This window comes from Myxocyprinus asiaticus, chromosome 48 (genome assembly GCF_019703515.2).
Source record: "Myxocyprinus asiaticus isolate MX2 ecotype Aquarium Trade chromosome 48, UBuf_Myxa_2, whole genome shotgun sequence".
NCBI classification, from domain to species: domain Eukaryota; kingdom Metazoa; phylum Chordata; class Actinopteri; order Cypriniformes; family Catostomidae; genus Myxocyprinus; species Myxocyprinus asiaticus.
In genome coordinates, this window is record NC_059391.1 from 25192736 (window position 1) to 25209194 (window position 16459).

The 16459-nt window shown below is 37.6% G+C and overlaps 1 protein-coding gene and 1 long non-coding RNA gene across 2 annotated transcripts in view; both read left to right on the forward strand.

The window, feature by feature from the left end:
* The first annotated feature begins 1707 nt into the window (after positions 1-1707).
* LOC127437532 (uncharacterized) lies at positions 1708-11407 on the forward strand. Its single transcript, XR_007896577.1, has 7 exons — positions 1708-1877; positions 2170-2341; positions 4126-4297; positions 6913-7014; positions 7092-7381; positions 7519-7596; positions 10407-11407. It is a non-coding gene; the product is annotated as an uncharacterized LOC127437532 (long non-coding RNA).
* A 2045-nt stretch (positions 11408-13452) lies between these two features.
* The window catches only part of LOC127437633 (tyrosine-protein phosphatase non-receptor type 9-like), a 30265-nt gene continuing 27258 nt past the window's right edge, over positions 13453-16459 (forward strand). The window contains exon 1 of the mRNA XM_051692671.1: positions 13453-13834. Within this exon, the coding sequence (XP_051548631.1) occupies positions 13802-13834 (33 nt within the window). The 5' untranslated portion in view covers positions 13453-13801. The remainder of the gene's footprint in view (positions 13835-16459) is intronic.

Below are 16459 nucleotides of genomic sequence, written 5' to 3' on the forward strand. Positions count from 1 at the left end.
GGAAATAAATACAGGTGCTGGTCATATAATTAGAATATCATCAAAAAGTTGATTTATTTCACTAATTCCATTCAAAAAGTGAAACTTGTATATTATATTCATTCATTACACACAGACTGATATATTTCAAATGTTTATTTCTTTTAATTTTGATGATTATAACTGACAACTAAGGAAAATCCCAAATTCAGTACCTCAGAAAATTAGAATATTGTGAAAAGGTTCAATATTGAAGACACCTGGTGCCACACTCTAATCAGCTAATTAACTCAAAACACCTGCAAGGGCCTTTAAATGGTCTCTCAGTCTAGTTCTGCTACACAATCATGGGGAAGACTGCTGACTTGACAGTTGTCCAAAAGACGACCATTGACATGTTGCACAAGGAGGGCAAGACACAAAAGGTCATTGCAAAAGAGGCTGGCTGTTCACAGAGCTCTGTGTCCAAGCACATTAATAGAGAGGCGAAGGGAAGGAAAAGATGTGGTAGAAAAAAGTGTACAAGCAATAGGGATAACCGCACCCTGGAGAGGACTGTGAAACAAAACCCATTCAAAAATGTGGGGGAGATTCACAAAGAGTGGACTGCAGCTGGAGTCAGTGCTTCAAGAACCACTACGCACAGACGTATGCAAGACATGGGTTTCAGCTGTCGCATTCCCTGTGTCAAGCCACTCTTGAACAACAGACAGCGTCTGAAGCGTCTTGCCTGGGCTAAAGACAAAAAGGACTGGACTGCTGCTGAGTGGTCCAAAGTTATGTTCTCTGATGAAAGTACATTTAGCATTTCCTTTGGAAATCAGGGTCCCAGAGTCTGGAGGAAGAGAGGAGAGGCACACAATCCACGTTGCTTGAGGTCCAGTGTAAAGTTTCCACAGTCAGTGATGGTTTGGGGTGACATGTCATCTGCTGGTGTTGGTCCACTGTGTTTTGTGAGGTCCAAGGTCAACGCAGCCATATACCAGGAAGTTTGAGAGCACTTCATGCTTCCTGCTGCTGACCAACTTTATGGAGATGCAGATTTCATTTTCCAACAGGACTTGGCACCTGCACACAGTGCCAAAGCAACCAGTATCTGGTTTAAGGACCATGGTATCCCTGTTCTTAATTGGCCAGCAAACTCGCCTGACCTTAATCCCATAGAAAATCTATGGGGTATTGTGAAGAGGAAGATGCAATATGCCAGACCCAACAATGCAGAAGAGCTGAAGGCCACTATCAGAGCAACCTGGGCTCTCATAACACCTGAGCAGTGCCACAGACTGATCGACTCCATGCCACGCCGCATTGCTGCAGTAATTCAGGCAAAAGGAGCCCCAACTAAGTATTGAGTGCTGTACATGCTCATACTTTTCATGTTCATACTTTTCAGTTGGCCAAGATTTCTAAAAATCCTTTCTTTGTATTGGTCTTAAGTAATATTCTAATTTTCTGAGATACTGAATTTGGGATTTTCCTTAGTTGTCAGTTATAATCATCAAAATTAAAAGAAATAAACATTTGAAATATCAGTCTGTGTGTAATGAATGAATATAATATACAAGTTTCACTTTTTGAATGGAATTAGTGAAATAAATCAACTTTTTGATGATATTCTAATTATATGACCAGCACCTGTAAATTTCAGCCCGATTGTGAAACTCCGTGATACGTTTAGCTCGCCCAACAGTCCTCGACGACAAAAAAAAAAAAAAAAAAAAAAAATTATTTATTTTATTGCTGAGAACATGAACATCAGTGTACAGTGATATAACCATACAGAACAAAACATCAAATAAATATTACTAATAGTACAAAGAAAGAGTTTTGGTAGGCTGTGGTGAGGTACGATGACGTCAGCGCGCCCATGCGTTTGAACGCGCGTATCTCTGCAGAAGGTGTGTGTTTTTGTCTATATTTGTGCTGGTGTCTCTAATATTCTCTTCGTTTATTATTATCAGCACCAGAAAGGGGCTTTAGAGCAGATCTGGCGGCAGCGTGATGACGTGTTTGTTGTGACACTTTGTTTATCTGTATGTAACATACTGACGTATATTTGTATCTCTATGTTAGATGGATAATTGGTGATTTGAAACACCTCTCATTGCTATTAAATACATATCAGCACTAATCATAGCATACTGTTTAGTGTCTCTAAGATGTTTTGAACTGTTGTGTATGATGTCACAGGTCAGTCATGGAGGCTCTGACTCAGGCTCTGTCCTCCAGCTTCTCTGTGTCCAGAGGGCCAAACAGCACATCTGCTCCTCACTCATGCCTGGCCCAGTACAAGAGCAAATACAGTGTTCTGGAGCAGAGTGAATGCTGCAGGAGGTGCATGGAGCTTCAGAAAGAGTGACATGTGAGAAATGCTTAAATCAGTACTTAGAACTTATGCATTGTTTTGGAAAAATTCACTTACCCAGCGCGCGCACTTTTCGAATTGTTGCCCTCTGGCCGGCGCTACAGGGCACTGAGCACCAGAACAGCCAGGCACAGGAACAGTTAAAACTGCCCCCAAATACTTTCCTTTTGTCAATGCAACCCTGTGCAATATTTAATCCATCCATTCCTACTTATATCCATATTTCATTTATATTTTTTAACTTGTATGTATGTATATACAGTTGTGCTCAAAAGTTTGCATACCCTTGGAGAATTGGTAATATATGTACCATTTTTAAAGAAGACATGTGTGAGCAGGTAAAACACATTTCTTTTATTTCTTATGGGATTCATATTCAACTGTAGGTTATAACAGAATGGCACAATCATAAAACAAAACATGGCAACAAAGAAAAAAATGAAATGACCCCTGTTCAAAAGTCTGCATAGCCTTAGTTCTTAATACTGTGTATTGCCCCTTTTAGCATCAATGACAGCGTGCAGTCTTTTGTAATAGTTGTCTATGAGGCCCCAAATTCTTGCAGGTGGTATAGCTGCCCATTCGTCTTGGCAAAATGCCTCCAGGTCATGCAAAGTCTTTGGTTGTCTTGCATGAACCGCACGTTTGAGATCTCCCCAGAGTGCCTCGATGATATTAAGGTCAGGAGACTGTGATGGCCACTCCAGAACCTTCACCTTTTTCTGCTGTAACCACTGGAGGGTCAACTTGGCCTCGTGCTTAGGGTCATTGTTGTGCTGGAAAGTCCAATAGCGTCCCATGCGCAGCTTTCGTGCAGAAGAATGCAAATTGTCTGCCAGTATTTTCTGATAACATGCTGCATTCATTTTGCCATCAGTTTTCACAAGATTCCTCGTGCCTTTAGAGCTCACCCCCCCCCCCCAAAATATCAGTGAGCCACCACCATGCTTCACAGTGCGGTTGGTATTCTTTTCACTATAGGCCTTGTTGACCCCTCTCCAAACATAGCGCTTATGGTTGTGACCATAAAGCTCTATTTTGATCTCGTCACTCCAAATTATAGTGTGCCAGAAGCTGTGAGGCGTGTCAAGGTGTTGTCTGGCATATTGTATCCGGCTTTTTTGTGGCATTGGTGCAGTAAAGGCTTCTTTCTGGCAACTCGACCATGCAGCTCATTTTTGTTCAAGTATCATCGTATTGTGCTCCTTGAAACAACCACACCGTCTTTTTCCAGAGCAGCCTGTATTTCTCCTGAGGTTACCTGTGGGTTTTTTTTGTATCCCGAACAATTCTTCTGGCAGTTGTGGCTGAAATCTTTCTTGGTCTACCTGACCTTGGCTTGGTATCAAGAGATCCCTGAATTTTCCACTTCTTAATAAGTGATTGAACAGTACTGACTGGCATTTTCAAGGCTTTGGATATCTTTTTATATCCTTTTCCATCTTTATAAAGTTCCATTACCTTGTTACGCAGGTCTTTTGACAGTTCTTTTCTGCTCCCCATGGCTCAGTAAAAAGGGTATGCAAACTTTTGAGCACAACTGTATGGTTGCATTCTCTTTGCACTGGAAGCTTGTTCTGTCACCATGACAAATTCCTTGTGTGTGTAAGCATACTTGGCAATAAAGCTCATTCTTATTCTGAACAAAAAACACTGGTTTATTTTTGGATGCTTTAACATAGTCAAAAGGCAGGATCTACTGAAAAACTAAGATATAAGATTCAATTAAGATGAATGCTGAAGAATTTCACGCTGAGATTCAAACTGCTTTTTCTCTGCAGAAAGAGGCTGAACTTTGTAAATCATGCACGTCAGCTGGCGGATGGAGACTGGACTAGAGCAGACAGTGAGGATGAAGAGGACAAAGAGCCAGCTACAGCTGAAGAACAGCACAGAGGAGGAGGGATGGAGATCGAGCAGAGAAAGAAGTTGCCGAAGCATTACGCCAACCAGGTGCTTGTAAAACACACTGATAGATGAACAGAGATGCATTTCACATGCGAAGAGGTTAGCCAGTTCTTAACAGAGGTTATTTAACACAAGTCTTAAAGGTACAATTAAAAATTAAGTCATCACCCTTACTTAATTGAATCATAGAAAGCTTTTACAAGTACTGGTAATTTAATGTTTTATGTTCAGATTAAGTCAGTTTCATTGAGCTAAAATAATTTCGTTGGATTAGGTCAAATTAATGTACTATAGTAATTAATTAATTAATTTTCTTTATTTATCACACATTATACATTTGCACATATACAGTGAAATTCTTCTTTTTCACATATCCCAGCTAGGCTGGGGTTAGAGTGCAGGGTCAGCCATGATACGGCGCCCCTGGAGCAGATAGGGTCAAGGGCCTTGCTCAAGGGCCCAACAGTGGCATCTTGGCAGTGCTGGGGCTTGAACCCCCGACCTTCTGATCAGTAACCCAGAGCCTTAACCGCTGAGCTACCACTGCCCCTAGTAGTTTTAACTTAACTTCATTAGGTTCATCAAACTCAATTTACCAAGGTTTATTTAATAGATTTTCATATGCTGGACCAACTTTATTTTATTAATCATTAGTATATGCCAGGTGAGCAAGTATAAGTACGGTGAAACTGTTGCATTGTCAATTTATTAACAACTGCTTATAAAGCTAAGCAGCGCTCGAATCAAGTATCACTTGAAATTGAAAGTCCATTCTCGACCTAAGCACAAGCGCCATTCTTCACCACAATAACCCCCAAAACTCCAGCATATACAGACACTCTTTTTAAATACCACTATAACAGAAGACATTAAACATTAACAAATCTCTTCCTGTTCTCATCTTGCTCAAAAATGCATAAAATAACACTTACCATTTCAACACCTATCTAGTCCCATGCAAAGCATGCAGGGAAATGGAAATCCCCTGCCCAGTTTCATCAAAGATGCATAACACCACAAAAAGTATTCATGTAGTCCCAACTTAAATTAATTAATAAACTTCCATTTTACACATTTAAATGGATAGAATGCCATGAAATAAAGATGTGCCAAAATGTTGTAGAATTGTGTTGCTTTAGTTTATTTAATAAGTAAATTGAACAAACAGCAAAAAATCCTTTTTATTATTTTTTTTTGAGTGCTGCAATAATAGTCTGTAATTCTGAGGTTGGGTGGCCGATGGTCACGAAAAAATAGAACTTACAGTCAAAAATACTAAATTACAGTCAAGAAATCTTTGGGGTTCATGGGAATATCAGGGAATTTTACTATTGTGATTTCCAGCCCTGGAAAAGTCATTGAAGTTTTCATAGAGAATAAACATTAGTATAAAAACATTTTCCACTGTAAAAAAACAAACAAAAAAAAAAACAGTGGAAAACATAGTTTTTAGATTTCTTATTTGTGAGCGAATCATTCTTCTAAGAATGATTTGAGGTCAAAACAGTTCACAAATCGGTCACAATGATTCATTAGCGAATCAAAATGGTTTTTAAAAATCCAAATTCAGCAGTCCCAAATGACAGTAAAAGTCATGGAGGAGTTATAGAAATGGATAAAATCATGAAAATCATAGCAGTCATGTTCGTTTCTATAGAGTATACACTCCCCCCTCTCTGCCTAAAATAAAAAACACTCACAGACCATAGTCATTTCTGAGTTGTGAGTAATTTTAGGTAAAAAAAAAAATGGTCAGAACTGTTCACAAATTGGTCTGAATGATTCATTAGCGAATTGGTTTGAATCTAAATGATAAACAAAAATCTGTATCCAGCAATCCCAAATGACTGGAAAGGTCATGGAGAAGTCATAGAAATTGAGAAAATCTAAAAAAGAAAAAAGAATAATAATGGAAAAGTGATGGAAATTTCTATAGAGAACATAAAGGTTTCTAGTTTTCTTCTGCCTAAAAAAAATAAAAATAAAAAACTTGTCCACACACCATAGTGATTTTTGAGCAATTCATTGTTTTGAAAATCATTTTAGGTTAAAAGTGGTCAAAGCGGTTTATAAATTGGTCTAAATCAAAATTATAATAATAAAAAAACAAAACTGTTTCCAGCAAACCTAAATGATTGGAAAGGTCATGGAAAAGTCATAAAAATTGATAACATCTTAAAAATCATGGAAAAGTTGTGGAAATTTCTATAGAGAATTTTATTTATTTATTTATTTTATTTTTTTAGTTTTCCTCTGCCTAAAAAAAAAAACCGTGCACACACACCATAGTAATTTCTGATTTGTGAGCGATTCATTCTTTTGAGAAAGATTTTTGGTCAAAAACGGTTCACGAATGATTCGTTAGCAAATTGGTCTGAAAAAAAAAATCTGTATCCAGCAATCCTAAATGATTGGAAAGGTCATGGAAAAGTCATGGAATTTCTTTGGTTAAAAAGGGTGGGAAACCTGAACCTTGACTAAGAAGAAAAAAGATGGTACAAATTAGAATATGGCCACTTTAAATGCAAATATATTATAACAATGTTAACATTTGTTAAGTATTAATATATTGTTATCGAGTTCCACATACAAGCTAATTGGGATAATGCGCATTAAGAACATAATTAACGGCCTTTTTTTCTTTGTATGTTTTTCTCCAGCTGTTGTCAGATTGGCTGGTGGATGTTCCTGTTGATCTGAGTTCTGATTGGCTGATGGTGGTTTGTCCTGTTGGGAATGCTCCCTCGTCGTTGCCTCCCAAGGTTTAGACCAATTACATTTCAAATCCTTCTCATTCAAGAGATAAACACACTGTTTATATATGTTGTTTTTACTTCAGGGATCCACATAATCTAACACTAAAAGCGGCTGTGACAATCGATTTCCTTCTCTTCTCCCTGGTGGCAATAGACACAACTCAGCCTTGGGAAAAGGTCTGCACCTCACCTGTCCTGCAGTATTATCACACTAGAGTGTGCTAGAGTGCTAATGTTTCCTGTTCTGAGCCATGTGATAAAGATGTTTTATATAGATTACACAATTCTGGACTGCATCTACAGTGAAGTGGACAGAACATACTACATCCTGGACATCATGTGTTGGAGGGGACATCCTGTATATGACTGTTCTGTGAGTGATGCTTTCTTCTGAGAATAGTTATTTATGCTAATTGTTTACATAAACCTAATTCATTAATACAAAAATTATAGTAAATCGTAGACAGTTGTTATAGTCTCAGTTAAAGTATAAACTGATTTCTTTTACAGACAGTGTTTAGATTCTGCTGGCTGCAGTCTAAAGTGGAAGAGGTTGAAGGTCTTTCTGAAATTTCTAAGATTAATCTTGTAAGTGAAAAAAATGACTGCTAATCTATGAACAAAATGCATGGATTTAAAGGAATCATATTTTATTTATTTTCCACACTGTCTGCATAGAATGTTAGTCAATGTTTTTTGTGCTAAAACTCTCCTAGTTTAGTTTTTCACGAAAAGTTTACACCCTCTCAAAATTAACCATAATTCTGGGGTCAGAGTGCAGGGTCAGCCATGATACAGCGCCCCTGGAGCAGACAGGGTCAAGGGCCTTGCTCAAGGGCCCAACAGTGGCATCTTGGCGGTGCTGGGGCTTGAACCCCCGACCTTCTGATCAGTAACCCGGAGCCTTAACTGCTGAGCTACCACTGCCCCTTTTTTTTTTTTTTTTTTTTTTTTTTTAACTATAGATCAACTAAGGTATTTATAGTAAATCTATAACCACAAAATTAACCATAATTTTACTGTAGTAACCATATTTCAACCATGGTATTTTGTCGTAAAACCAAAGTAATACAGGAAAACCAAAACTAATAATTCTGCCAAAAACAAAAAACAAAAGCATGGTTACAACAGCTTTACTTTAGTAACACCTTGGGAAATTTGTGGTTACCAAAAAGTAAATAAATAAACGTGCCCTTACCAAAATTAACCATGGATTTACTATAGTAAAACTGCAGTTACAATGACTAGTAACCATTTTTATTGTAAGAACTATGAATTTAAAAACTTTTGTTTTCCTGTTGCCTATTATTTATATGCTTTTATTGTGAATATCATCGTTAAAATATGGTTACTGAAATAAAACCATCAAAATTTTAGTAAGGGATGGATAAAGCTATTATGAGGGAACCCAAAATGCAGGAGAACACAAATCTTATTGTCAGGTATCGCAAACTATTGCGAGGGAACGCAAATCTTTTTTGTAAAAGAATGCAAAACTATTGCAATGGAACAAAAAACTTTTCTGTAATAGAGAATGAAAAACTTGTGAGAGAACACAAAATTATTGTAAGGGGATTCAAAACTTTTTTGTGAGAATGCAAAATTATTGCGAGGGAACAATATTTTTTGAGAGGATGCAAAACTTTGCAAGATGATGCAAACGTTTTTGTAAGAGAACGTAAAAATATTGCAAGACAACGCAAAACTTTTTTTGAGAGAGAATGCAAAACTATTGCAAGGGAACACAAAATTTTTTTGTGTGAGAACGCAAAATTATTGTGAGGGAATGCAAAACTTTTTTTGTGAGAGAACGCATAATTATTGCGAGGGAACAAAAAACATTTTTGTGAGAGGATGCAAAAATATTGCGAGACAATGCAAAATTATTGCGAGGGAAAAAATTTGTGAGAGGATGCAAAATTATTGCGAGGGAACAAAAAACATTTTTGTTAGAGGATGCAAAAGTATTGCGAGGGACCGCAAAACTTTTTTGCCGAAGGAACGCAAAACTTTTTGTGAACACAAAACTATTGTGAGGGAACATAACTTTTTTGTGAGAGAATGCAAAACTTTTGCAAGGGAACAAAAAATTTTTTTGTGAGAGAACGCAAAATTATTGTGAGGGAACAAAATACATTTTTGTGAGAGGATGCAAAAATATTGTAAGACAACGCAAAACTTTTGGTGAGAGAACGCAAAATGATTGCGAGGGAACAAAAAACATTTTTGTGAGAGGATGCAAAAATATTGCGAGACAATGCAAAACTGTTTTTTGAGGGAATGCAAAATTATTGCGAGGGAACAAAAAACATTCTTGTTAGATGATGCAAAAATATCGCGAGGGAACGCAGAACTTTTTTTGCGAGAGAACGCAAAACGTTTTGTGAGAAAACGGCAAACTATTGCGAGGGAACACAAAACATTTTGTGAGAACGCAAAACTATTGTGAGGGAACGCAAAAATGTTGCGAGGGAACACAAAGCTTTTTTTGTGAGAGAACGCAAAACTTTTTGTGAGAGAACGCAAAATCAGTGCGAGGGAACGCAAAACCTTTTGTGAGAGAACGCCAAACTATTAAAAGGGAACACAAATCTTTTTTGTAAGAGAACGCAAAACTATTGCGAGGGAACGCAAAACTTTGTGAGAGAATGCAAAATTAATGCAAGGGAATACAAATTTTTTTGAGAGAGAACGCAAAATTAGTGCGAGGGAATGCAAAACTTTTTGTGAGAGAATGCCAAACTATTGAAAGGGAATGCAAAACTTTTTTGTGAGAGAACGTGAAGCTGTGGAGGGAATGCAAAACTATTTCAGAAAATTAATTCCCATCCAGTCCTCTAATGGGCCCCTTACATTTCCAGTGTCGTGATTCTTCGAAACTACGTGCAGAGTGGCAGGTGCTACACACAGCCACTTTTTTTGTTTTGGAACAAGCGTTTTTGCTGCTTAGATTGAATAAGAAATTTCTTTTTGGACTTGGGAGGATGTTTTCAGTTCAGAACGTTTTCAGAAGCAGAATTTTTACATCGTACAATTAAATGTTTTATTTCAAAATATAACACAAATTTAGATTTCTCTTGATATATGACCCCTTTAAAAACAAGCTGAACTTTGTGTTTGTTATTTTGTTTGTGTTGGTTCATGGGGCGTTCTCTCTCTGCAGTTCCGGTTTGTCAGTCTGAGCAGCATCAGCTGTTCGACAGAGTCCATCCAGAAAGCTCTTGCTCTTGATTATAACTTTATTGTGAGAACTTCCCTAATTGTTATTTTACTAATCCTGTTGTTTGCCACAAAGCATGAAAAAAAACAAATCTTGGATTTAGTGGATTACTCGTGATGTTTTATTCATGTTGAAGCACACTTTGAGTGACTCTTCAAAATCTGCTCCTCTACTATAGGTGGACGGCCTTCATTTTCTACCACAAAGAAACCCACTAAACCCAAGGCAGCACTCCACTGGTGGGCTGGCTCAGACCCTACATGGTTGCAGATGTCTTGGGCATAGAGGTACCACAGTGCCCCATCACCAACAAGCCTGATTATGCCAGTCACCAACTTCAACAGACCCTAGAGCACAAGAAAACAAGATGAACTGGAACACCTCTCCACACCAGACACACAGCAAGAGAACTCTCACACCAGTCAGAAAGAAGGCATGGAGGTCTGAGATTTGGGAAAAGACTGCATGAGCTAATACTTTTAGAGAGCATGTTTTCTCAAGTCTGTGCACCATTGAAGAAATCTAGATTCAGTCTAGCACTTGATAGTGTTTGAGCTTGAGGACGCTGCATTGATTTTGGGATAATTCAGGCATGAAGATAATCACTAGAATAATCTTATTTCAAGAGGACAGTGATGTGGATGAATTGGGTTTTTAATTGCTACATTATCAAATTACAATTTAGTTATCTCAGAGGGGCCTATTTCTGTAACCATATTCACAAAAATGTAACTATTGTGCTTTTTTGGCACATTATTTTAGTACATTTACAGCTATTATCAGTAGTAAACTCTTGTTCTCTTTTCAAGGGATAGTTCACCCAAAAATTAAAATTCTCTTGTCATTTACTCAGCCTCATGCCATCATCACTGATGCGTATGACTTTTTCTTCTGCTGATCACAAATGAAGATTTTTAGAAGAATATCTCAGCTCTGTAGGTCCATACAGTGCAAGTGAATGGTGATCAGAACTTTGAATCTCCAAAAAGCACATAAAGGCAGCATAAAAGTAATCCATAAAACTCCAGTGGTTTAATCCAAAAATGTCTTCTCAAGCGACCAAATTGGTTTTGAATGAGAACAGACCAGAAATATAACTCCTTTTTCACTGTACACCTTGTCATTGCAGTATTTAGGCACGATCATTATTTCAAGCTTGATTACACTTCCTAGTGCCATCTAGCACTCTGCACATGCATCAAGCTCTAGTAAGTGTAATTGAGCTTGAAATCATGATCGTGCCTAAATACTGCAGTGACAAGGTGTACAGTGAAAAAGGAGTTATATTTTTGGTGTGTTCTCACCCAAAACTGAATTGATCACTTTAGAAGACATTATGGATTACTTTTATGTGGCCTTTATGTGCTTTTTGGAGCTTCAAAGTTCAGGTCACCATTGACTTAAATTGTATGGATCTACAGAGCTGAGATATTCTTTTAAAATATATATATATATATACTTTCATTTTTGGGTGAACTATCCCTTTAAATTCCCCTGCTCTTTTCAGTCATGCATCTTTACAAATGCTCTTTATTGGATTTTTTAGATGTAGCTTTTTTAATTAATCGTTAGGATTCAGCTGGTGAGGAAGCCTATGAAATGGTTTTTTTAATTTGTGTTACAACTTCAATCCAGTTTTACTGTCTGTTTCTTTCATCCTGTGGTCTGAATGATTTCTTAATGTCCAAAGAAATTTCCACTGTTGCTTCCAAATTAATTGGAACAGTTTGGAAAGTAACTTTGGGTTAAAGGTCTGTTCAAATTGTTCTGACATAAAATTGCACTTTTCTAGAGACCCTTAAAATATGCAATACCTATTATATATTAAATTATATTTTCTATGTTTATAAATGTAAACAAAACAAAAAAACAGAGCTTTTAAGTACTATTTAATGTTTAGTTTTTATTTGTGTCATTGTAACAGCGCTGAGTATAATTAAAGTGACTGTTTTTGCCAATGAAACGCTGGCCTCATCAAAATCTCTTTTGGTTGCATGTCAAAGAGCTCATTTTAGGAAGACACAAATGTGACGGAAGGTTGTGATGAGGTTGCATTCAGTGATATGAAACCACCAGGTCTCATCTCACAGAAAAAACAGAGTGTAATCGGAGATGACTGTGGTTGAATGAGAGTTTGGTTATTAGTCAATAGCTGCTTTCCAGGAACACACATCACCAGTCAGCCTAGATCTCACTTCCCAGATCACTGACCAACATAGTTTGTCAAAACTGGAGTCAGCATTATTGGCTGCGAGAACAGCTTGTCAACTATTAAAAACATGTCAACTGTGTAAACCTTAAATCATGCGCTGTGTTTTAAAACCCAAGTGAGATCCCTACATAGACAGCATTTTGGGGCATATTATGAGGTTTATGAAATGCTATTTAAAAAGCCTTCTGAAGTCATTTCTTGACTCACTGTGTTTGCTTTTATTTGTTTCTACATTAGTTTGGAGCTGTGACAGTGTGTATGGCCTCTGACAGTAAAAGCACTTATGTTTGCATATTTCCAAGATGATGTCATAAAGCTCCCCTGTCAATCACTCCGATGGAAACCCGCCCACAGGAAGCTGTTGTTGAAGCAGCTAAATGTGCTTAATTTCCAGGATAACATTTGAATTTATTTCCCTTGTGCCGCCCACAATATTTGAAGAGCATGGAAACTTTCAGCGAAAAAAAAAAGTACTGTTTTAATGACGTCCGATTCGCGAAAGCGTCGTTCAGTTGAAATGGTTCTTTTTAACGATTCATTCGAACCGATTCTCAAGGTGTTCGTAAATCATTCGAATCACTTGGCAGCATAAAAACGCATCTTGCTATTTCCACATTCACAAATCAAACTATTCAAGCTCTAGACATCTATTTCTTTTTTTTTTTTTTTTTTTTTTTTTAAGAATTTGAGCAATACCTTACATTAATTAAATTGTCTAAGAAAAAAGCTTTTGTATAAAATATACATACACTACCAGTCAAAAGTTTTGAAAAGTTACAAGTTTTTAAAAAGTTTTTTAATTACAAACAAGTACGCGTAATATGCTGCACGAGGACTCCTGAGAACTCAATGAAAACTCAAACGAATTGGTGAATCATATTTTGAACCGGTTCGTTGAACCGAGCCTTCTGAACGAAATGATTCGCTACAACGAATCGGACACACACCACGGTTTTTATGAATGGAAAGGAGGAGCGTCAATCAGCTGCAGTTCTCCAGTGTGAACAGCAGGGGGAGCGTCGCCTTTCATCTTTCACTCCTGCTTTTCAGAAGCGTAGGATCTTCATTCGCCTTCTCACAGTAAAGAGTACTGGAGCGTCCGAATGAAGCGCTGCCGATCGCTTATTATTTTTATTTAACACCCAATTATATATCAACGGGCCTTTGAGAATTTCGGCTGAGCACCGTGATGAATTTCTCCCTCCGTCACACAGGCGGGCGGACTGAAGCTCTGCTGCTCGTGCTAGCTTGATCGCTGCTAACGGGCCTGAAAAAACCCCGTTCTGATCGTTACAGTCCGATCTAAACATCTGGCTGAGCTTTAATCAGATCCTCCAGCGAAGTAAAGGAGAGAAGAGAGGATGGCTGGCCGTCTGAGCGCAGAGGAGGAGCAGGTGAGAAATACCATCACTATCCAGTTACTCTAGGAACCAGAACACTGATTCACTGTTCCAGAGGTTCTGTTGCTAAGCAACCCAGAAACACTGTCCAGTTAATTACAGTAGAACACCTTTATGGTCACCGTAGTTTCCGCCACAGTACAATAGTTACTACAGTTGTTGATAAAACTGTAAAATTGTAGGCTAATACATGCATTGTATCTCCTTCAAATAGTGTTAGAATCTTTCAGAATCTGTCAATTTAATCCACTTTTTGATGACAATACTGGCAAATACCAAGTTTCTATAGTTTTATTGTAGTAATGTAGCTATGGTATTTTGGTGGAAGCTATGTTTTTTTTTTAAAGTAGAAACTCTACTGGACATTGGGGCTGTAAATGTTGAAATGACAACAGATAAATCACTTTCCAGGTGACTATAATACCTGAAACAACAAATACTCAAAGCACCTTTAGTCTGAAACAACAAACATTTAAAAACACCTTTAATTTGCTACATCAAACACTCAAACACCTTTAGCCTGCAACGACACTCAAAACGCCTTTAACCTTCAACAAAAAATACTGAAAACACCTTTAACCTGCCTCGACAAATAATCAAAACACCTTTAACCTGCCTCGACAAATAATCAAAACACCTTTAACCTGCCTCAACAAATAATCAAAACACCTTTAACCTGCAACAACAAATAATCAAAACACCTTTAACCTTCCTCGACAAATACTGAAAACACCTTTAACCTGCCTCGACAAATACCGAAAACACCTTTAACGTGCCTCGAAAAATACCGAAAACATCTTTAACCTGCCTCGTCAAATACTGAAAACACCTTAAACCTGCCTCGACAAATACTCAAAACATCTTTAACCTGCCTTGACAAATACTCAAAACACCTTTAACCTGCAACAACAAATACCGAAAACACCTTTAACCTGCCTCGACAAATACTGAAAACACCTTAAACCTGCCTCGACAAATACTCAAAACATCTTTAACCTGCCTTGACAAATACTCAAAACACCTTTAACCTGCAACAACAAATACCGAAAACACCTTTAACCTGCCTCGACAAATACCGAAAACACCTTTAACCTGCCTCGACAAATACTGAAAACACCTTAAACCTGCCTCGACAAATACTCAAAATGCCTTTATCCTGCAATAACAAATAATCAAAACACCTTTAGCCTGCAACGACAACTACTGAAAACACCTTTATCCTGTAACAACAAATACTCAAATGCCTTTAACCTGCAACAACACCCAAAACGCCTTTAACCTGCCTCGACAAATACTGAAAACACTTTTAACCTGCCTCGACAAATACTCAAAACGCCTTTAACCTGCAACAACAAATAATCAAAACACCTTTAACCTGCCTTTACAAATACTCAAAACACCTTTAACCTGCAGCAACAAATAATCAAAACACCTTTAACCTGTCTCGACAAATACCGAAAACATCTTAAACCTGCCTTGACAAATACTCAAAACGCCTTTAACCTGCAATAACAAATACTGAAAACACCTTTAGCCTGTAACAACAAATACTCAAATGCCTTTAGCCTGCAACGACAAATACTCAAAACGCCTTTAACCTGCCTCGACAAATACTGAAAATGCCTTTAACCTGCCTTTACAAATACTCCAAACACCTTTAACCTGCCTTTACAAATACTCAAAACACCTTTAACCTGCAGTAACAAATAATCAAAACACCTTTAACCTGTCTCGACAAATACCGAAAACACCTTAAACCTGCCTTGACAAATACTCAAAACGCCTTTAACCTGTAACAACAAATACTCAAATGCCTTCAGCCTGTAACAACAAATACTCAAATGCCTTTAGCCTGCAACGACAAATACTCAAAACGCCTTTAACCTGCCTCGACAAATACTCAAAACGCCTTTAACCTGCCTCGACAAATACTCAAAACGCCTTTAACCTGCCTCGACAAATACTGAAAATACTTTTAATCTCCCTCGACAAATACTCAAAACGCCTTTAACCTGTAACAACAAATACTCAAATGCCTTCAGCCTGCAACGACAAATACTCAAAACGCCTTTAACCTGCCTCGACAAATACTCAAAACGCCTTTAACCTGCCTCGACAAATACTGAAAATACTTTTAATCTCCCTCGACAAATACTCAAAACGCCTTTAACCTGCCTCGACAAATACTGAAAACACTTTTAATCTCCCTCGACAAATACTCAAAACGCCTTTAACCTGTCTCGACAAATACCGAAAACACCTTAAACCTGCCTTGACAAATACTCAAAACGCCTTTAACCTGCAATAACAAATACTGAAAACACCTTTAGCCTGTAACAACAAATACTCAAATGCCTTTAGCCTGCAACGACAAATACTCAAAATGCCTTTAACCTGCCTCGACAAATACTGAAAATGCCTTTAACCTGCCTTTACAAATACTCCAAACACCTTTAACCTGCCTTTACAAATACTCAAAACACCTTTAACCTGCAGTAACAAATAATCAAAACACCTTTAACCTGTCTCGACAAATACCGAAAACACCTTAAACCTGCCTTGACAAATACTCAAAACGCATTTAACCTGTAACAACAAATACTCAAATGCCTTCAGCCT